At 47.1% G+C, this 23,098-nt stretch overlaps 1 protein-coding gene across 1 annotated transcript in view; it reads right to left on the bottom strand.

Moving 5' to 3' along the window:
• LOC120942907 (guanine nucleotide-binding protein subunit alpha-14) overlaps nt 1-8,876 on the bottom strand; it is a 152,586-nt gene extending 143,710 nt beyond the window's left edge. Inside the window, exon 1 of the mRNA XM_040355861.1 lies at nt 8,286-8,876. Within this exon, the coding sequence (XP_040211795.1) occupies nt 8,286-8,406 (121 nt within the window). The 5' untranslated portion in view covers nt 8,407-8,876. The remainder of the gene's footprint in view (nt 1-8,285) is intronic.
• Between the last annotated feature and the right edge of the window lie 14,222 nt (nt 8,877-23,098).

Here is a 23,098-nt window from a genome sequence, read left to right as displayed (position 1 = left end):
ATCACGTAGCTATACGTCATCTCGCCGACCAGCCAATAGGGGTGCACGCACGCCCCCCACTCGCCTCTGACTCCCGTGCGCCACCGGGAACATGCGATCGCTCGTTACAAAAAAAAATTAAAAATGCCATAAAACTATCCCCTATTTTGTGAACGCTATAACTTTTGCGCAAACCAATCAATAAACGCTTATTGCGATATTTTTCGGGGGGAAAAAAAAAAAAAAAAAAATCGCAATAAGCGTTTATTGATTGGTTTGCGCAAAAGTTATAGCGTTCACAAAATAGGGGATAGTTTTATGGCATTTTTAATTTTTTTTTTACTAGTAATGGTGGCGATCAGCGAGCTTTATCGGTACTGCGACATTATGGTGGACACTTCTGACACTTTTGGGACCATTGGCATTTTTATAGCGATCAGTGCAATAAAAATGCATTGATTACTATAAAAATGCCACTGGCAGGGAAGGGGTTAACACTGGGGGGTGAGGAAGTATGTTCCCTGGGTGTGTTTCAACTGTAGGGGGTGGGCTCACTAGGGGAAATGACTGATCGCTGTTCATACATTGTATGAACAGACGGTCAGGCATTTCTCCCCTGACAGGACCGGGAGCTGTGTGTTTACACACACAGCTTCCGGTTCTCGCTCTGTAACGAGCGATCGCATGTTCCCGGTGGCGCACGGGAGTCAGAGGCGAGTGGGGGGCGTGCGTGCGCCCCTATTGGCTGGTCGGCGAGATGACGTATAGCTACGTGATCTCATCCAGCAGAGCCGATCTGCCGGAGCTAGTTAAAAAAGCAGTTAAAGGGTACTTTAGCACTGGGGCGATGCCGGAGCTAGCGGTGCTTTACCGCTATTATTGCAGCGTTTTTTGGCCACTAGCGGGGAGCTTTTAACCCCCACTAGCGGCCGAAGGGGATAAAAAAACAAAAAAAAACGCCCGTGCTGTGTCGCTGCCAAAGCACTTTGGCAGCGCTGCCCATTCATTTCAATGGGCTGGGCATTTTGGGAGCACTGTATACGCCAAAGATACCTTTTCCCCATCCTGCAAGGGCACCGCCCCAGTGTGAAAGCAGAAACATGTTTGTAATCCAAAGCACTCTTATATCAAACCGAAATGTCCTCATAAGAAATAATGGAATCTCAGATGATTCCTTCCACAACCATTTATTCCATTTATAGTCCATATGAAAGGATTATAGCAATGCGATTGTTGTGTAGCCATAAAATGTCCATCCAGAAATGGAAGTCTCCAACAAGGGAAATTAGAAGCAAAATCCAGCAGAGTATAAAAGAGAAGAGAGGCGCCTCTAAGGGCCCTTTCACATGGTCTTGTCCATGTACAGACTCTGCTTTGCTCAGCAGGGATCAATCCGTTGATCCCAGCTAAACAGGCAAATGACAGGTCCTTCCCCGGCCTCTGTGTGGAGATGGACCTGTCAAAGCCCCGCTGTCCTCTATGGAGATCGGATAAAAACGGACCACCTGTGCATTTTTTTTTATCCAATCCTAGCCGATTCTCCAGACGGATAGAAAATAGGGTTTCCATCTGTCAGGATCAGGAGCGGATATGGGCGGACATGTCACCGCTGACATCCGCCGCTCCATAAGGCTGAATGGAGCGTTCCATCAGGTCCGCCTGAAAAACTGACAGGCGGACCTGATCGGAACGCCTGCGTGAAAGGGCCCCAAGTGTAGCAATATGGTTACATTTAACAAAAGGTTAACTGGACTGCATCTGGCGTGAATCAGCCCTAATACTCCCCTTACAAAGCTCTCAAATTCTCCAAAATAACAGTTAATCTAGTCGGCCTTTGCAGCACACACTGCTAATCCTTCACCCATTAGGCCTTACTATGCTGGGGACTTTGCAAAGAAAGCCTACATTATTTGAAGAAGAATCCCTGAGGACTGGTTGGACAACCCTGCCATAAAGAGGCGAGTGGACTTTGTAGTTCATGCTTACATAGCCTATATGCCAATGCAATTGCTAACGTAAACACAATTAAACCTCGCATGGGAGGATGTCATATGAAGCTCAGAAACCCTTAGCCAAGATTAGCTCATAATTGCTGTGTAGCATGTAGTACTCCTGGTTTCCCTTTACTTCCAAGCACATCTCTGGCAGGCTGATGTTTAACTGGATGACACTGTATAGTAAAGTATTACACTGTACCTTGTCCTTTAAGGGGGACACAAGCCAGCAAATGCAGTCATCCAAAATGCCTTTTTTTTTTATTTCACGTCAAAAGAACAAAGTGAAGTACAATAATTCCTTTAGAATAAAAATTATTTTAATCACTCAATTGTACAAGAAAAAGAATAAGCTTAAGAACGAGCCATCAGTGATCAATATAGCAGTTTCATTTGAGTTTGTGTCTTGTGTACACAAATGATGCATTCACTGACATTTCACACTGTTGTGAGATTTACCACACACAAAATATTTGTTTTTAAAAGAAGAATTAAAGACCAAGTTAAAGGCCCTTTTAAGCCCAGGTTCACACTGGGCTGCGGGAATGAAGCTGTGCGAGTTCAGCTGAACTCACACGATTTCACTCCCGCTTGTCACTCCCGATTTCGGCCGCGATTACAGTGACATCTGTGCAGCTTTCTGCACAGATGTCAATTTAAATCGCGGCCCGAAATCACAAAAAGTAGTACAGACAGAAACGACTTTTTGAAATCGGTGCAGCGCTGCAGATGCGGCGTCACACCGATTAGGATGGGGCCATTGCTGGAAAATGACGCAGATTTGACATGTCAAAACGCACCGGTGTGAACCAGGTCTTACACCGACAGACCAATCGGGTCCATCCGTCAGTTTTTCAGGCGGAAGCAATCAGACCATCCATTTCGCTCTATAGAGTGGCTGATGTTGGCGGACATGTGTTCACTGACATCTGCCAGCATCCGATTGGATAACATATGGATAGACAGCCCCATAGAGAGCAGCAGTCTGTGTCTATTCTGCATCAGCAGAGCACACACACTGACCTGTCATCCACCTGCTCAGTGGGGATCAGCGAAGAGATCCCCTGCTAAGCGGGAGGATCTGCTGGCAGACCTCGCCAGTGTGGAAAGGGCCAAAGTGCACCTATAGTGAAAATATTTATTTTAGATAATGGAATTAGTATCAAGCTTTCAAGATTTGTGTCACCATTAGAGATTCACAGATGTGCCCCATAAGAAATCATGTTACATGGACTGTAGTGCATTGCTGCAAAAGGCATAGGTGTGAACATGGCCTGAAAGGGGATATTCCTCACATGTATTTTCACTTCCTGTTGTCTCTACATGACAGATGAAGGGAAATCCCCCCTAAATGCTGGGCCTGGATAAGGGTCACATGGGAATCCAGATTCCCATGTGACCCCTTTCTAGGCCCAGCATCGAGAAGGAAGCGCGGAGAGCACGTCAGCGTTGTACTTACAGGCCATGTCCGCATATGCTGTAGATCCAAAGTGCCAGGGCGGGCACCGTTACATGCAAGCGCAATATTTTCTAGGCTGTTATTAAATTACCAATAAAGCTACTACACTAGAAAGCCCTTCTTTGTGTCTCTGGTGGAGTACATCTTTATCTCCCTAGCTAAACCTGAGGGATCATTGGAGTGAAATGGTGGAAGAAACCGATTTGGTTTTCAAAAGCGTATTTTGACCTCCTGTAATTAGGGGTCAAACACCTCTGGTGAGATGCCATCTACCCTCCGAGCACCTGTGGTGAAGCAATCAGAAGACATACACATTTGGAAGCACTTTATATAAATAGGTGTCGGGAACAGTCACATTGGAAATGAATTTGCATTACTATTCATGTATATTTATATTCTTTCACATTTATGAATATGTTGCCCACACAGCTCCGGATTCCCCATGGAGATCTGAAAGTTTATTTACAAGTTCACATGGTGAAGCGCCATTATCTTTACACCACATTTGAGTATTTTAAAGTAGAATTAAAAGGCAATACTAAGGCGTGGTGCTGTGCGAAAAACGCACAGGGCTGCAATTCATATAAAAATCGCAGTGCGAGTAACGCAGAGATATTGCATGGACAAAAAGACTATGCGATTTCCTTGCGGCCACGTTTTAAAAAGGTGCATGCATTTGAATGAGCTGCCATGCCCACGCAAAAGCAGCCCGCAAAAACGCAGTTCTATATGAGTATCGCTAGTCAGTACTACTGGGATAACTAGCTTATAAAAAAGGGCCCTTCTCTAATTTCTCAATGTCCCCAACCACAGTCTCTGGTAGTCTTCTACAGCACCACAATCATATACTGAATATACTGCATGCGCCCCCTTTGTGATGGTAGGGGCCATAGCTGAGACCCCTACATCTCTCTCATAGATCATCACTGTTCTGGAAGACATATACCAGGCAGCTAGCATTTTCAGAAAGAAGCCAGTAATGGTGGCCTCCACATTTCTTCCATGACAGGTGTACTTATTTTTGTGTCAAAAGCATCTCGTGAGCCAGGTGACACCTTAACTGGAGCAGGAAACGAATGCTCAGAAAATCCCTCACACAGGTACATAGACCGTGCTCCATGTTCTAATAGAACCAGCACTCCTGCCAGGGACAGGCTACACATAGCTGGATGTGACATCACCTTCAGCCTTTGTCATGACTGATCAAGGGTCAGAACTCCCTGCCTGTATCTTGTGACCTTCTATAGATCCCTATCTCCCCGAGTGTCTAAGTTCCAACAGTCTTGTCTGTCTATAGAAAGTAGCTGGAGCAAGGAAAAAGAGCAGCGCTTCAATCCTTCATTCTCCCAGGGCAGGGTCATGAATGGTTGCTATGGATAACAGCCCCACTTCCCCTTCCAGGGCAGGGTCATGAATGGTTGCTATGTGTCCCATTTTCCCCTAGCCAAGCAGGTTTCTGAATAGTTGCTATGAGCAAGAACCTCAATTTCCTCTAAACAGAATAGGATCATAAATGATTTCTATGAACAACTGCCACATATTCCTCTAACAGGGCAGGTTCCCAAATAGTTGTTCTGGACAACAGGTTCACTTTCCTCTAACAGAGGAGGATCATAAATGGTTGCTATAGGCAATGACCCCTATTTCCTCTTCCTGGGCAAGTTCCTAAATATTTCATATGGACAACAACCTCAATTTCCTCTAACAGAGAATAGTCATGAATGGTTGCTATGAACATCTGCCCCAGTTTCCTCTAACAGAGAGGGTTCCCGAATAGTTGCTATAGACAAATGCTTCACCTTTCTTTAACAGAGCAAGGTCATGAATTGTTGCTATGAACAACAGCTTTGCCTTCCTTTCTCAGAGAAAGATCATAAATGGCTGCTATAGGCAACAACCCCTTTCCTCTCCCAGGGCAAAGTCATGAATGGTTGCTATGGACAACTGCCACCCACTCCTCTCCCAGGGCGGGTCATGAATGGTTGCTATGGACAACGGCCCCACTTTCCTTAAACAGAGAAGAATCATAAATTGCTGCTACAGGCAATGACAACTTTCCTCTCTTAAAGCGGGGTCATGAATGGTTGCCATGGAGGACTGCCCCTTCTCATGAATGGTTGCCATGGAGGACTGCCCCCTTCTCATGAATGGTTGCCATGGAGGACTGCCCCCTTCTCATGAATGGTTGCCATGGAGGACTGCCCCCTTCTCATGAATGGTTGCTATGGAGGACTGCCCCCTTCTCATGAATGGTTGCCATGGAGGACTGCCCCCTTCTCATGAATGGTTGCCATGGAGGACTGCCCCCTTCTCATGAATGGTTGCCATGGAGGACTGCCCCTTTCTGCATGAATGGTTGCCATGGAGGACTGCCCCTTCTCATGAATGGTTGCCATGGAGGACTGCCCCTTCTCATGAATGGTTGCCATGGAGGACTGCCCCTTCCTCATGAATGGTTGCTATGGAGGACTGCCCCTTTCTGCATGAATGGTTGCTGTGGAGGACTGCCCCCTTCTCATGAATGGTTGCTATGGAGGACTGCCCCTTCCTCATAAATGGTTGCTATGGAGGACTGCCCCTTCTCATGAATGGTTGCTATGGAGGACTGCCCCTTTCTGAATGAATGGTTTCTATGGAGGACTGCCCCTTTCTGCATGAATGGTTGCTATGGAGGACTGCCCCCTTCTCATGAATGGTTGCTATGGAGGACTGCCCCTTCCTCATAAATGGTTGCTATGGAGGACTGCCCCTTCTCATGAATGGTTGCTATGGAGGACTGCCCCTTTCTGAATGAATGGTTTCTATGGAGGACTGCCCCTTTCTGAATGAATGGTTGCTATGGAGGACTGCCCCTTCTCATGAATGGTTGCCATGGAGGGCTGCCCCTTCTCATGAATGGTTGCCATGGAGGACTGCCCCTTCTCATGAATGGTTGCTATGGAGGACTGCCCCCTTCTCATGAATGGTTGCCATGGAGGACTGCCCCCTTCTCATGAATGGTTGCCATGGAGGACTGCCCCCTTCTCATGAATGGTTGCTATGGAGGACTGCCCCCTTCTCATGAATGGTTGCCATGGAGGACTGCCCCCTTCTCATGAATGGTTGCCATGGAGGACTGCCCCTTTCTCATGAATGGTTGCTATGGAGGACTGCCCCCTTCTCATGAATGGTTGCCATGGAGGACTGCCCCCTTCTCATGAATGGTTGCCATGGAGGACTGCCCCCTTCTCATGAATGGTTGCTATGGAGGACTGCCCCCTTCTCATGAATGGTTGCTATGGAGGACTGCCCCCTTCTCATGAATGGTTGCTATGGAGGACTGCCCCCTTCTCATGAATGGTTGCCATGAAGGACTGCCCCTTCTCATGAATGGTTGCTATGGAGGACTGCCCCCTTCTCATGAATGGTTGCTATGGAGGACTGCCCCCTTCTCATGAATGGTTGCCATGGAGGACTGCCCCCTTCTCATGAATGGTTGCCATGGAGGACTGCCCCCTTCTCATGAATGGTTGCCATGGAGGACTGCCCCTTTCTGCATGAATGGTTGCCATGGAGGACTGCCCCTTCTCATGAATGGTTGCCATGGAGGACTGCCCCTTCTCATGAATGGTTGCCATGGAGGACTGCCCCTTCCTCATGAATGGTTGCTATGGAGGACTGCCCCTTTCTGCATGAATGGTTGCTGTGGAGGACTGCCCCCTTCTCATGAATGGTTGCTATGGAGGACTGCCCCTTCCTCATAAATGGTTGCTATGGAGGACTGCCCCTTCTCATGAATGGTTGCTATGGAGGACTGCCCCTTTCTGAATGAATGGTTTCTATGGAGGACTGCCCCTTTCTGCATGAATGGTTGCTATGGAGGACTGCCCCCTTCTCATGAATGGTTGCTATGGAGGACTGCCCCTTCCTCATAAATGGTTGCTATGGAGGACTGCCCCTTCTCATGAATGGTTGCTATGGAGGACTGCCCCTTTCTGAATGAATGGTTTCTATGGAGGACTGCCCCTTTCTGAATGAATGGTTGCTATGGAGGACTGCCCCTTCTCATGAATGGTTGCCATGGAGGGCTGCCCCTTCTCATGAATGGTTGCCATGGAGGACTGCCCCTTCTCATGAATGGTTGCTATGGAGGACTGCCCCCTTCTCATGAATGGTTGCCATGGAGGACTGCCCCCTTCTCATGAATGGTTGCCATGGAGGACTGCCCCCTTCTCATGAATGGTTGCTATGGAGGACTGCCCCCTTCTCATGAATGGTTGCCATGGAGGACTGCCCCCTTCTCATGAATGGTTGCCATGGAGGACTGCCCCTTTCTCATGAATGGTTGCTATGGAGGACTGCCCCCTTCTCATGAATGGTTGCCATGGAGGACTGCCCCCTTCTCATGAATGGTTGCCATGGAGGACTGCCCCCTTCTCATGAATGGTTGCTATGGAGGACTGCCCCCTTCTCATGAATGGTTGCTATGGAGGACTGCCCCCTTCTCATGAATGGTTGCTATGGAGGACTGCCCCCTTCTCATGAATGGTTGCCATGAAGGACTGCCCCTTCTCATGAATGGTTGCTATGGAGGACTGCCCCCTTCTCATGAATGGTTGCTATGGAGGACTGCCCCCTTCTCATGAATGGTTGCCATGGAGGACTGCCCCCTTCTCATGAATGGTTGCCATGAAGGACTGCCCCTTCTCATGAATGGTTGCTATGGCCTCCAGGCTCCCTAGCGATGAGAGTAGTACAGTGTAGCCCAGAGCCGTGATTGCTGTGCAGTAGTGTGAACATTAGCTGGCTTCCCCCTCGACACATGTTTTCCCAATAGGTTATTCATTAGCAGTAATTAGCAGGCAGACACTTACCCAGCAGCAGCAGCTTCAGCTCCCTACGAGCATTCCTCTTGTCCATGCGGATCTTTTTCTCGATCTCAGCATTAATCCTCTGGGACTCCTTCTCCTCCGCGGACAGGCAGCACCCCGCCATTGTGGCAGACACAAATCAGTGTTGGCGGCACCCCCTCTCTCTCACAGACAGAGACAGACAGACAGAGCCCCCTCCTCTCCACCAGCAGGCGCCCTCACTCCGCTCTCCCCGGTGCCCACTACAACTTCACAAGGCGTCTTCCTGATCAACTTCAAGCGGCTCTCCAGAGAGGAGGGGAGGAGGAGGGGGACCTGAACAAAGCCAATGAATCCCTGCTTTCTTCTTCCTTGCCCTGGGGAAGACTCCCTCCTGAAGACGTGTGACTGGGGGGGAGGTAATGGCAGCCGAGCAGGAACTCCTCTTCTCCCAGGTGGACAGGAGCCCTCAGACACACAGAGGTGGGGGAGTCAGTCAGAACATATCCACCGAAAGCCTTCTTTTCCCGGAGTAATGGAGAGGCGGAGTCAGGGCGGCTCTACACTCACACCTCCTCCTCCTTCTCGTGTGTGTGTGCTGGGGGTGGCCGCTCTCCTCGTCAGGGGCTTTTCCAAAACAACCAAATGAAACTTGGAGAGAGAGAGATAGGTATACACCTCCAGAGAGAGAGAGAGAGAGAAGTGTGGGATACACCTCCAGAGAGAGATATGACAGCGTGTCACAGACTGAGAGGGACCTAAAAATTATTTCACAGACTTATGTCCATTCCCCTTTATATTACCCCCCTTCCCTTTTTCTTATACAAACTCAACTGCTTTGGCAATGCTAACATGAATTTGGTCCTGCCACTAAAGCTTATTTGATTTGAATTTGATATGTATACACCTCCTGGGAGAGCGAGAAGTGTGGGGGCTAGGGTTGCCACCTCATCCCTTTAAAAAGGAACACATCTGAATTACACAGGTTCTGTGGCTGATTAAGGTGGTAATTAAACTCACTTGGTGCCTTATCTGCATTAAATTAGCCTCAGAATCTGTGTAATTCAGATGTGTTCCTTTTTAAAGGGATGAGGTGGCAACCCTAGTGGGGGCACACCTTCTAGGAGAGCGAGACGTGTGGGGGGTACACCTCCTGGGAGAGCGAGAAGTGTGGGGGCACACCTTCTAGGAGAGCGAGACGTGTGGGGGGTACACCTCCTGGGAGAGCGAAATGTGTGGGGGGCACACCTTCTAGGAGAGCGAGAAGTGTGGGGGGCACAACTTCTAGGAGAGCGAGAAGTGTGGGGGCACACCTAGGAGAGCGAGAAGTGTGGGGGCACACCTTCTAGGAGAGCGAGACGTGTGGGGGGTACACCTCCTGGGAGAGCGAAATGTGTGGGGGGCACACCTTCTAGGAGAGCGAGAAGTGTGGGGGGCACACCTTCTAGGAGAGCGAGAAGTGTGGGGGCACACCTTCTAGGAGAGCGAGAAGTGTGGGGGCACACCTTCTAGGAGAGCGAGAAGTGTGAGGGGCACACCTAGGAGAGCGAGAAGTGTGAGGGGCACACCTAGGAGAGCGAGAAGTGTGGGGGGCACACCTCCTGAGAGAGCGAGAAGTGTGGGGGTACACCTGAGAGAGCGAAAAATGTGGGGGCACACCTAGGAGAGCGAGAAGTGTGGGGGTACACCTAATAAGAGAGAAGTGTGGGGGTACACCTACTGAGAGAGAGAAGTGTGGGGGTACACCTCCTGGGAGAGAGAAGTGTGGGGGGTACACCTACTAAGAGAGAGTGAAGTGTAGGGGTACACTTTCTGAGAGAGAGAAGTGTGGGATGCACCTCCTGGCAAAGAGAAGTGTGGGGGTACACCTGAGAGAGAGAAGTATGGGGGTACCCCTACTGAGAGAAGTGTGAGGGTACACGTAGGAGAGCGAGAAGTGTGGGGGGTACACCTCCTGAGAGAGAAGTGTGGAATGCACCTCCTGGGAGAGAGATGTGTGGGGGAACACCTAGGAGAGCGAGATGTGTGGGGGTACACCTAGGAGATAGCAGTGTGGGGGGCACTCCTCCTAGAAGAGCAAGAAGTGTGGGGGGCACACCTCCTAGAAGAGTGAGAGGTGTGGGGGGTACATCTCCTGAGAGAGAGAGAAGTGTGGGGGTGCACCTCCTGAGAGAGAGAGAGAAGTGTGGGGGTGCACCTCCTGAGAGAGAGAATTGTGGGGGTACACCTTCTGAGAGAGAGAAGTGTGAAGGTACACCTCCTGAGAGAGAGAGAGAAGTGTGGGGGTACACCTACTGGAGGAGAGAGAAGTTTGGGGACACACCGCCTGGGAGAGAGAAGTGTGGGGGCACCGGACTTCAGCTCAAACAAGCTTTGGCTGTACTTCTCCTTTAACCGCTTACGGACCAGCCGCAGCTGTTATACTGCGGCAGGCTGGCTCCGCTGCGCAAACCGTCATCGCTGCATCGCGGGGGTGCCAATGCTCGTGACCAGTGGTTGCGATCTCCGGGCACGAGAGGCAGAACAGGGACGTGGGTGTGTAAACACCCACATCCCTATTCTGTTCAGTGAGGAAATGCAGATCGTGAGTTCCTAATAGCTAGGAACCACGATCTGTATTTTCCTCTAGGCCAGTCCCCTCCCCCTTCAATTAGAACACACATTAGGGAACACGATTAACCCCTTGATCGCCCCCTAGTGTTAACCCCATTCCCTGCCAGTGACATTTTTACAGAAATAAGGTCCCAAAAATGTGTCATGTGTCTGCCCTAATGTCATAGTCCTGATAAAAATCGCAGATCGCCGCCATTACTAGTAAAAAAAATAAAAATAATAATAAAAATGATATAAATCTATCCCCTATTTTGTAGATGCTATAACTTGTGCAAACCAATCAATATACGCTTATTGCGATTTTTTTTTATTACAAAAAATATGTAGAAGTATACATATTGGCCTAAACTGAGAAAAGATTTGCTTTTTAAAAAACAAATTGGGGCTATTTATTATAGCAAAAAGTACAAAATATTTTTTTTCTTTCAAAATTTCCGCAATTTTTTTGTTTATAGAGCAAAAAAAATTATTTGCAGAGGTGATCAAATACCATCAAAAGAAAGCTCTATTTGTGGGGGGAAAAAACGATGTAAATTTTGTTTGGGTACAACAGCAGGTTAAACAAAAAAAGACCAACAATTTTGGGGGGAAAAAAATATTTTCTCCTATCTGTTATAAAACATATGCAATCAAAAATTCTAATTCTGCTATAAGTCTTTGGTAAAAAATCCCAATAAGTGTATGTTAATTGGTTTGTGTGAAAGTTATAGCGTCTACAAACTATGGCATACTTTATACACTGAAATTTACGCAGTTATAGATGCTGTGATCAACGACTTATAGTGGGGCTGTGATGGGGTGGCAATCTGGCACTAACAGACACTATTTGGGAGGGTCACTAATTGACACTGACATTGCTAGTGACACTAATACAGTGATCAGTGATTATACAGTGGGACCTTAGATTACAAGCATAATCCGTTCAAGGAGGATGCTTGTAATCCAAAGCACTCGCATATCAAAGCAAGTTTCCCCATAGAAGTCAATGGAAACTAAGATAATTCGTTCCACATTGACCTCTATTGTATGCAGTACCGCATGTGGCCAGAGGTAGGGGGGTGCTGGAGAGACTCGGATGCACTCCGAGTGAGTCCGAGCGGCTCCGAGTGTCACCGGCCCCCCAGCATTACTGGCCAAATGCGGTACTGCAGAGGCTTGAATCCTGCTAATTTTGCCAGATAACACTCACAATCTGGGTCAAGATGAAAAGAAATAATAGCTTGTATTGCGAAACACTCATTAACTGCGTTACTCGCAATCCAAGGTATTACTGTACACTGACACTGTACTAGTGACACTGGCTGGTGAGGGGTTATCATCTAGGGGAAATCAAGGGGTTAACTGTGCCCTTAACAGTAATGTAATGTTTTCTGCTTTAACTTTACTATCTGGCTGGTTTTTCTTCCTGCTTTTCAGGGAGAAGAAACAGCCATATCGCTGTTTGTAGTATACAGAGTTCAACCATTGTCTGAAATTAGCTGCCAAACTTGTGCTGTGTCCAATCACAGCATGGGCTGGCAGGGGGTGGCCCAAACCAAAAGAAGGCCAATCAACAGTATAATTACCGTGAGCAGTCGGCAGGTGATTAAAGCGGTAGTTCACCCCCCCCCCCCTCCGACACATTTTACCATCGAGACAGGCATTGTAGCGCGAGCTACAGTATGCCTGTCCCGATTTTTTTAACCCCGGACTCACCTTGTAATCTGACATCGTAGATTTCGGCTCCCGCGGGGAATGGGCGTGCCTATGGAGAGGGAGGATGATTGACGGCGGGCCCTGGCACGTCACTCTCCCCGAAGACAGCCGGAGTAGGTCTCGGCTCTTCACGGCGCCTGCGCACAGGCTATGCGCACGCGTCGTGAAGACCAAGCCTATTTCGGCTATTTCCGGAGAAGCGTGACGCGCCAGAGCCGGCCGTCAATCATCCTCCGTCTCCATAGGCACGCCCATTCCCCGGTATCTTCAATCTACGAGAACAAGGTGAGTACGGGGGTAAAAAATTCAGGACAGGCATACTGTAGCTCGCGCTACAATGCCTGATTTTATGGTAAAATAAAAAAAAAATAAAAAATTTTCGTCGATAGGGTGAACCCCCGCTTTAAGCAAAAGAAACACCCCACTACTCTTGTCCTTCCCCATCCCCCCTTATCCATGAACATTTATCTGGTTCCATGTCACGGCTCCAGCACTGCTCCCTTTACTTCCTGCTTTCACAAAAGAAACTAAGGGCAGTGCAGCCATAGACTCCTGCTGCTGTCAGTCAAACTCCTGTGACAAGGGAGCGGGGGAATGGCCTACCTGCGCTGTGTGCATATATGGATGCACATGGCCTGGCTCAGGAGTGCACATGCATGGGCTCCTCCCTATGACCCAGCTTGCAACAGGAGGAGCAGATATCGCCGGCGTGGGAATGCAAGTTCCCTCAGGAGCGGGACCTATGTGGAAGGAGCTCCATATGCGTCGCCGCTCTGTACTAAAACTATACTTTCTACACCCGTACATGGGTGGATCTAGGAAAACCCACTTCTCTAAAGCATGGGGATCCTCTCAGCCTCCTCCTGGGTCCTCTACGACTTTCCGGGGCTATTTTACATTGCCTCCCATGCCGCCCAGCGGAGCAGACAGGATGGCGCCGGCAGGTATCACATCACACAAGGGGACTCCTCCATAGCCTGCTTCTCAAGCTCCAGACCCACACCAGGGCTTACCCAGAATCCTGCGGCTGACACCAGGGAACCACCCAACACAGATGGATGCAGTGAGTCTCCCCCCAATACCTTGTCTATCTGGCGGCAGCGCCACACGAGTCACAGCCCGCCACACTGGGCCTAACCCCCGCCTCATGCACGCAGTGCACAGATGCCTTCCCGTGGCTGCTCCGCATGGCATCAGATCCCAGCCTCACCGCTGGAGAACCCAGCTCCCCTCTCCTGGGGACTCAGCGGACTTTCCACCCCTGCCAAGCCTTACAAACTTTCGGGACTCTATAGCGTCACAGGCCAGGCCCCAGGGGAGACTCGCACTGCACCCAGCCTATTCCTCTGCTCCTACCTCCCCTGAATCACAGAGGCAGTCCGGCTCCAGAGATCCCAGCTCCTCTGGGAGGGATGCTGCTTCCACTACCACTACCAGACATATGAGGAATACGGAAATTGTTGTCACATGTACCATACAGCCAGTACTTGCCAGATATTCCTGCAGCTCCTTTAAAGTGGTTGTAAACCCTCTCTGACCACTTGCACCTACAGGTAAGCCTAAATTAAGGCTTACCTGTAGGTGCAAGAAATATCTCCTTAACCTACACGGTTAAGGAGATATTTGCAGAAAGTACTGCACCAATGTCTACGGCGCCGCGCGCTGTAGACAAAGGCGCAGGTGCACTGAGCGTGCCGTTTTTATCAATGGGATGATGCCGGAACCGTGCGCATGTGCAGGGATTGTGCCGGTCCCGCACGCATGCATGGGAGTGACGCCATCGCCGCTCCGGCCAGTCACGGCGCCAGAGTGGCGATACACGGAAGGGACTCGTAGGCAACATGGTGGCGGAGGGGAACGAGGAGCAATTCGGGGACTTCGATCTTGGGTAAGTCATTCATAATGCCTTTCTCTTGCAGGTTTTTTTTTTTCTGAAAAAAAAAGAGGGTTTACTTCGTCTTTAATGTTGCTGTAGACTTTTTGGCAGCCTCCCTGACCAGTTTTCTTCTTGTCTTTTCATACATTTTGGAGGGACGTCCAGTTCTTGGTAATGTCACTGTTGTGCCATATTTTCTCTATTTGATGATGACTGTCTTCACTGTGTTCCATAATATATCTAATGCCATGGAAATTCTTTTGTACCCTTCTCCTGACTGATACCTTTTAACAATTAGATCCCTCTGATGTTTTGGAAGCTCTCTGCGGATCTCCTCCTCACTCTGCCCTCTGCAAACCGCTGCAGGTGACAATACAAATTTAATGACACCCCCAGTTCGGTTCACAGATCGCAGTGCCAACTGTGGATTCAGACAGGAATCGGATCACATGGGTCCCTGCACCTCTTTTGTGCTAATCCAATGCGAGTTCAGCCATACAACTGTAGAGCTGAATTCTCATTGCACAGACATCGCATGTGATCCACACCAGCAATGCAGTGCGAAGCATATACAATGTCTGTGTTTGCATATGTGTGAACCCAGGCTAAAGGTTGAAAAAATTCTGAAATTATTTATCTTTGTCTCATTCTTTTAACATCACAGAAACCTGACATTTTAACAGGGGTGTGTAGACTTATTATATCCACTGTAAAACATAGAATCAAACACAAAGGAAACATTCTATAGCGTAGAACTGCTAAATAAACTTTATTAAAATATAAGACACTCACATTGCCCAAATATGAAAATATCCAAAGCATGAATACCAAGATCCTACTCTGTGTAATGGTATTGGTGAGCTGGAATATTGTTGTTGATCAGTGCTTGCAGCCAATAGTGCTAATCAGTGTTTTCTGATAGCGGAGGAGTCCTGTTGCAAGAATACAATAGCGCATTAGGGGGATTCCCCCATCCAATTGAATGTGTGGATGGGGTATCAGTTCATTTTTTTGGGGCTCAGCCTGGTGATCCAAAAAGGGGAGTATTACAAAGGGGAGGTTTACAGCCCCTGTAATGTTTATTTTTGCCATTCACTTCCTGTCCCACAGCCAAAACAGGAAATGAGAGAAAATCCCTTCAAAGTGAGGGAATCCTTGGTTGTCATCATGGTCACCAGAACTAGGGTTATCACTGGAAGATATCTCCACTATTATTGTTCTAGGGACAACCGAAAATGTGGGATTTTCTTTACGTTCACTTTCAGTGATAATGGTAAACAGGACAAATAAAGAAGGGACACAGACAGCAACTAAAAACGTACAGGTGTGCAGTGCAGTGCTTTACAACATCATCCCTCTCCACTCTGTTATAACTAAAAGCAAAACATTTTTTTTTTTTTTATATTTCAATTTTTTTTATTGAAAAAGATTAGATCATGACAAATATACCATTGAAATTATAGCCCATTCTCAGGTTTCCATTACACCCAGAACATAATTCCACAAAGTAAAAAAGCAAAGAGACAAGCATTGGTAATGAGATATTCTCAGGTACATATTTTTAAGATTAAGACCAAAAAAAAAAAAGTATTAACCACTAACCGGTAGAGAACATATACCTGATCCATAAAGGACCACGAGCATGCTTTTGGTTATATTTTAAAGTGTCTTTTTAAAGTGGTACAATGTACAGTTTACAGTGCATTATTGCAACGCATCAGTGACACACGCAGTTCCTAATTTAGCATCTCATCTTCCTTCTTCAGTAAACCATCTTTCTTTGTTATCTCTCCACTTCTAGCCTCCACAATGAACAGTAAATCAGCGCCAATATCTTGATGCAGTCAGTAGGGAGCTAATTCCCATGGAAGCTTGCACTTTAAGGTCCCTAGGTCTTTTCCCGTAGTTGCACTGGCAGCCAGCCACACAGTCACTTTTTTGGCTCCTTGAACAGTCTCGGGGGACACTCTTCTAATACTTTAGCAGAACATGTACTTGGATAGGAGTAGGGTGACTGTGGGATACTCTAGCAGCAACTTGAGGACAGGGCCGGACTGGGAATAAAAACCAGCCCTGGAAATAATTTCATACCAGCCCAACATCATAACGTCATTATTTTCTTGTTCATAAAAAGGAAAAAAAAAAAATATATATATATATATAGTATATAAAACAGTAAATTTCAGTTAAAAGTAGTAAAAGTGGAGCAATCATCAAGGGGGACATCTGGGAATGTGGGGGGGACTTTGGTCTGGTGACCTCCATTCACTCTGCTAGACAAGTTTGAGCCAACATCCGTCGGAAATGTATCCACGGTTTTGTTGTCGGAATTTCCGATTGATTGTACACGGTATAAGACCCCTTTCACACTGGGGCATTTTTCAGTTGCCTTTGGGCTAATAATAGCGCCTGTAAAGCGCCTAAAAAACGACTTCCCTGCAATGTCAGTGTAAAAGACCGAGGGCTTTCACACTGAGGCGATGCGCTGGCAGGATGTTAAAAAATGTCCTGCAAGCAGCATCTTTGGAGCGGTGAAGGAGCAGTGTGTACACCGCTCCTCCACCACTCTTGCCCATTGAAATGAATGGGCACCGCAGCCAAACCACCGAAAAGGCGCTGCTGCAGCAGTGCTTTGCGGGTGGTTTTAACCTTTTTTCGGGCGCTAGCGGGGGGGGGGGTTAAAAGCACCCTGCTAGTGGCCGAATACCTCCGCAAAAATGACAGTAAAGCGCCGCTAAAAATAGCAGCGCTTTACTGCCGCCGCCCGTGCGCCAGTGTGAAAGTGGCCTTATTGACCAAAAAAATTAAGATAATCTAGCACTGTGACGTTCTGAACAGAAGCATTCAGCTTCTCTTCCTGCATGCTTTCCATAAGGCCATAAAGACTATCGGCTTGCGTGTCCAGGTGAGAGTTGGCAAACTGGATACTAAATGCAAATGGTTAATTTGTATTTATTAGTCTATGTAAATGTATAGTTTTCTTTTTCATATATAAAAGGTCAGCATATAGGGCAGGGAACCATGGGCGATCATAACTAGCAAAACTATTGTACATATGTTGTTACAAACAAGTGCTATAAACACCAGCTCCCAATACCCTTTTTTAATTGCCTTTAACCTCTTGCCGACCGGGCCATAACCAAATGATGGCTACAGCATGGTTGGATAACTCTGGGAGGGCTTCATATTACATCCTCCCAGAATGGTGGTCCCGTGTGCAACTTGGTAATTCCATGACCAACGGGTCTTCCAGACCCAGCACGTCACGGATCGGGGTAAAGGGCCAATGACAGCGGTCCTTTACCATGTGATCACTCTGTCCAATGACAGAGCAATCGGTTGTCAACAAACTGTAGCATGTCCGGTTCAGCTCCTCCCCTTTCCTCGCACTGATCGGGAGGAGAGGAGGGAGGCGGTGCAGCAGTGCTGTGTGCTGGATCAGAAGTTTCCACAGTGCTGATCTGTGCCCATCCATGGCTCATCCATCCTCGTTCATGCTCATCCTTCCCCATCCTCGGCTCATCCATCCCCATTCATGGCTCATCCATCCACATACATGGCTCATCCATCCACATCCATGACTCATCCATACCCATCCATGGCTTATTCATGCTCATCCATGGCTCATTCATGCCACATCAGTGCTCATCCGTGCTGTACAGAGAAGGTTTTTTGCCTTCATGCATAGAATTTATGAAGGTAAAAAACCTGGAGCCTTTACAACCACTTTAAACTCATGCAACATATAAGGTGTGATACAAGCTGTTTGAGAATGCTTTTCCTGTCTGACTCTTCAAAGCATGTAGAGCTTCACACTACTTGGAAGTTTCTGAGCAGCTCTGTGCTTGTGAGAAGGTTGCAGGAAATGCTCTGCACTTTAGATGACTTATGCATCGTTTCCACTGAGCGGAACGGTTCGGGTCAGTACAGGAATGGTCCGGTCTATTCTGGTAAGCATTTCCACTGCAATTCGGACCAACGGGGGCCATACAGGGTTTAGAAAAAATGCCTAGCGTGTCCACCAATCAGTGGAATGTATTGTAGCTCCTCCCTAACCGAACCGTTCCATTTTCTATGGCCCCACATCTGAAGCAGGACCCAGAATGGTGCGGTATGGTTTGGTTTTATGGCACACTTTCATAATGGAAACACCCAAAATAATGTACCGTGCCGAACCGATCCGCTCAGTGGAAACGAGGCATTATTTGCCATTTTCCTAGCTGATCTTGGCCTCGTGTATCGAAACCAGAAGAAGCAGTGTGGTTCAGTTTATCCTTTTTCACTGCAAACTAGAAAAAGAGCAAATGGAAGATGGGTTAGTATAGGTATCTTTGGTTCTTTTTCTAGGCATCTGTGATACATTTGGTCTTGCCATTATGGCCCATTTATTCAATTTTTTTTTAAAGTAAGTTTTCAAGAATGTTTTTTTCTAAGACTTCAGGTTGATTTGGGGTAGCTCCACTTTATAGGTAGACTAGGGGTGCAATCAGCGTAAAAACTAGATCAAAGCTGTAACACTTCTAAATTACAAATGAAAATAAATATAGAAAATTATGATTATTTTAAATGATTAAAATAAAATGAAAAAAAAAGTCAAATTGAAAAACAACCCTCAGGCTATAATTCACCAGGATGCTAGCTGAACACTAAAAGGACATTCACAAAATCCAAACGTGATACAGATAAATAGAGAGCAGTGCAGCGCAAACCAATGATAATAATAAAGTGAGATAATTAATAAAAGTCCAAAAGAGAATATAAGATCCTGCGATCCAATTCTTAGGAATCTTCACCACGTGTTATTGAGCAGACCAAAATTAAAACGTGATCCCTCCACCGATAAAGATGGGTACTCTCACCTTAGCATTAGACCACTGTATTACCAGATGGTCAGATAAACATGTGGAATTCAGCAAAGAAAACCAGGGAGCACAGTGATGTTTCAATTCCTCAAAATGACAGCCAAGCCTATGGACCGGAACATGCAGGGAAAAAGACAGTGGGCCGGATTCAGAAAGAGATGAGATGGCGTATCTCCTGATACGCCGTCGTATCTCTGAGGCCTCGTACACACGACCGAACATGTCCGCTGAAACTGGTCTGTCGGACCAGTTCCCGCGGACATGTTCGGTCGTGTGTAGGGCCGACCGGACAATTTTCCGGCCGACCGGACAGGTTTCCAGCGGACAACTGTTTCTTAGCATGCTAAGAAACATGTCCGCTGGAACCATGTCCGCCGGACATGTCCGATGGTCAGTATGACTCATCGGACATGTCCGCTGGCCCGAGAACCCGCGCATGACGTCGAAGTGATTCGACGCATGCGTGGAAGCATTGAACTTCCGGGTTCGCGCACATCGCCGCGTCATCGTCACGTCACCGCGCTGTCTGTCCGCGGGGATTTTGGTTTGATGGTGTGTACAACCATCAGACCAAAATCTCCGAGCGTACATGTCCGATGAAAATGGTCCGCGGACCGTTTTCATCGGACAGGTCTGCTCGTCTGTACGCGGCCTGAGTTCGGCCGGTCGTATCTATGCGACTGATTCAGAGAATCAGATACGCATAGATATCCCTAAGATCCGCCAGGTGTAAGTGTCTTACACCGTCGGATCTTAGCCTGCAATTTCAGGCTGGCCGCTAGGTGGCGCTTCCCTATGTTTTACGTGAGGAATATGCAAATTAGGATTTACGCCGATTCAGAAACGAACGACCGCCCGGCGCTTTTTTTTACGTTGTTTGCGTTCGTCTTTTTCCGGCGTATAGTTATCCCTGCTATATGAGGGGTAGCTAATGTTAAGTATGGCCATCGTTCCCGCGCCGAGTTTTGAAATTTTACGTCGTTTTCGTAAGTCGTTCCCAAATACGGCTGGACGTAATTTACGTTCACGTCGAAAGCAATGACGTCCTTGCGGCGGAATTTCGAGCATGCGCACTGGGATATTTTTTTTACGGACGGCGCATTCGCCGTTCAAATAAAACGTCAAAACGCGGGGTCAACACAAATTTGAATAAAACACGCCCCTTACATCCCCATTTGAATTACACGGCCTTACGCCGCAACACATACGTTTTGCCGCCGTAACTAAGGGCACAAGTTCTTTCTGAATAAAGAACTCGCGCCCAAAGTTAGAGCGGCGTAACGTATCTCAGATACGTTACGCCGGGTGGACAGATACGCCAATGTATCTGAATCCAGCCCAGTATCTAAGAGCTTCCGCTGAGTTCAAATGGCTTTAATTCAATAAAAAACATTCACAGGCTACTCACACTTTAGCCGGTTCAATAAGGCATACGAGAAAAAACATGGCATCACAGCGTCATAGAGTTGTTTTGGACAACAGCGAGCGACGTGAAGTAAGGCTCCTGACCCCCGGATGCGTTGCGTTTGACAACTTCCATAGCAGGGCGTTGAGGCGCTGAGGAAGTTGTCAAACGCAACGCGTCCGGGGGTCAGGAGCCTTAATTCACGTCGCTCGCTGTTGTCCCAAACAACTCTATGATGCTGTGATGCCATGTTTTTTCTCGTATGCCTTATTGAACCGGCTAAAGTGTGAGTAGCCTGTGAATGTTTTTTATTGAATTAAAGCCATTTGAACTCAGCGGAAGCTCTTAGATACTGTCTTTTTCCCTGCATGTTCCGGTCCATAGGCTTGGCTGTCATTTTGAGGAATTGAAACATCACTGTGCTCCCTGGTTTTCTTTGCTGAATTCCACATGTTTATCTGACCATCTGGTAATACAGTGGTCTAATGCTGAGGTGAGAGTACCCATCTTTATCGGTGGAGGAATCGCGTTTTAATTTTGGTGTGCTCAATAACACGTGGTGAAGATTCCTAAGAATTGGATCGCAGGATCTTATATTCTCTTTTGGACTTTTATTAATTATCTCACTTTATTATTATTATTGGTTTGCGCTGCACTGCTCTCTATTTAGCTCCACTTTAAAACCTAGGCCACGATTTTACTTCTATCTATCTATGCTAGCTGAATTATCCTCACTTCCTGTCCTGCTGTCAATATTTTACAATCACATTTTCCTCTCTTCATTTCTATTACAGATAGATAGGAAGGAAGGATGTTTGTACGTTTTAGTTCAATTCACAGAAAGTTACAAAGACAATGACACATTTGTGGCACAATCAACTGATATTTTTTGTATTTGCTGAAAATATTGTTGGCCTGAACAATCAAATATAAAGCCACCACATCAAATGACTGGCCACCTTTAAAACTTTTTTGTTCTTGGGTTTAGATATTCATACTCCTGAGTCCTGACCTCTGTGTTAAATACATCTGACTACTGCATGGGCTAGCACAAAGGTATTCCAAATAAAATAGACAACACATCATCATAATACAACACACATTTATTTAACTTGGAATATATATGGCCACGGTGTTATCCATAAGGGGTTAACATTAATCTTTTAAATAAAAATAAATAAGCCATCTTGGATAAAATATGTTTAACAAAAATTAAATGGTGTCCATCCAGTCAAAGCTGGATGACTACTCCCCCAATTGGACAACAACATGACTCCAAAGATAGGGAGGGAGGGTGGGCGTCGCTGTCTGGTCAGGAACGGTCAGAGGGACCGCCGCTCCTGTTCCTTTTTTTGGGCTCTTTCCACGTGGGCTAGTAAACCGCCAATTCTGCCCAATCAGCTGCTTAACTGCATCCACCAATCCCATGGCTGTTGCTGCCCAGGGATACCGCAGCCACCAATAGCAACCTGCGGGAATAAAATACAGCAGGAAGAACTGCAAGATCTCCCTTTGAGCTAACCCATGGTGGTCCAGCTTATTGCTGTGACCTTTCATGGGCTAGCACAAAGGTATTCCAAATAAAAGAGACAACACATCATCATAATACAACACATATTTTTTTAACTTGGAATTTATATGGCCACGGTGTTATCCATAAGGGGTTAACATGAATCTTTTTTTTAAAAAAATAAGCCATCTTGGCTAAAATATATTTAACAAAAATTAAATGGTGTGCATCCAGTCAAAGCTGGACAACTACTCCCCACCAGCCGGAGCCAGTAGCGAAGATACTGGCTGAGGCCCCCCCACCACAAAATATGTAGACCCATATTGAAAATGTGCAGGCCTATTAGTGATAAATTAACCTTGTCTTTACAAAACAAAACTGGCACAAACCCTTCCAATTCAGAGTGGCGAAATGACAAACCGCCAGACTACTCCCCCAATTGGACAACAGCATGACTCCAAAGATAGGGAGGGAGGGTGGGCGTCGCTGTCTGGTCAGGAACGGTCAGAGGGACCGCCGCTCCTGTTCCTTTGTTTTGGCTCTTTCCGCATGAGCTAGTAAACCGCCAATTCTGCCCAATCAGCTGCTTGACTGCATCCACCAATCCCATGGCTGTTGCTGCCCAGGGATACCGCAGCCACCAATAGAAACCTGCAGGAATAAAATACAGCAGGAAGAACTGCAAGATCTCCCTTTGAGCTAACCCATGGTGGTCCAGCTTATTGCTGTGACCTTTCATGGGCTAGCACAAAGGTATTCCAAATAAAAGAGACAACACATCATCATAATACAACACATATTTATTTAACTTGGAATTTATATGGCCACGGTGTTATCCATAAGGGGTTAACATGAATCTTTTTTTTTTAAAAAATA

Source organism: Rana temporaria, chromosome 1, assembly GCF_905171775.1.
Source record: "Rana temporaria chromosome 1, aRanTem1.1, whole genome shotgun sequence".
NCBI classification, from domain to species: domain Eukaryota; kingdom Metazoa; phylum Chordata; class Amphibia; order Anura; family Ranidae; genus Rana; species Rana temporaria.
The sequence above is the reverse complement of the archived record's forward strand: the minus strand, read 5'-3'. Positions and strand labels throughout refer to the sequence as shown.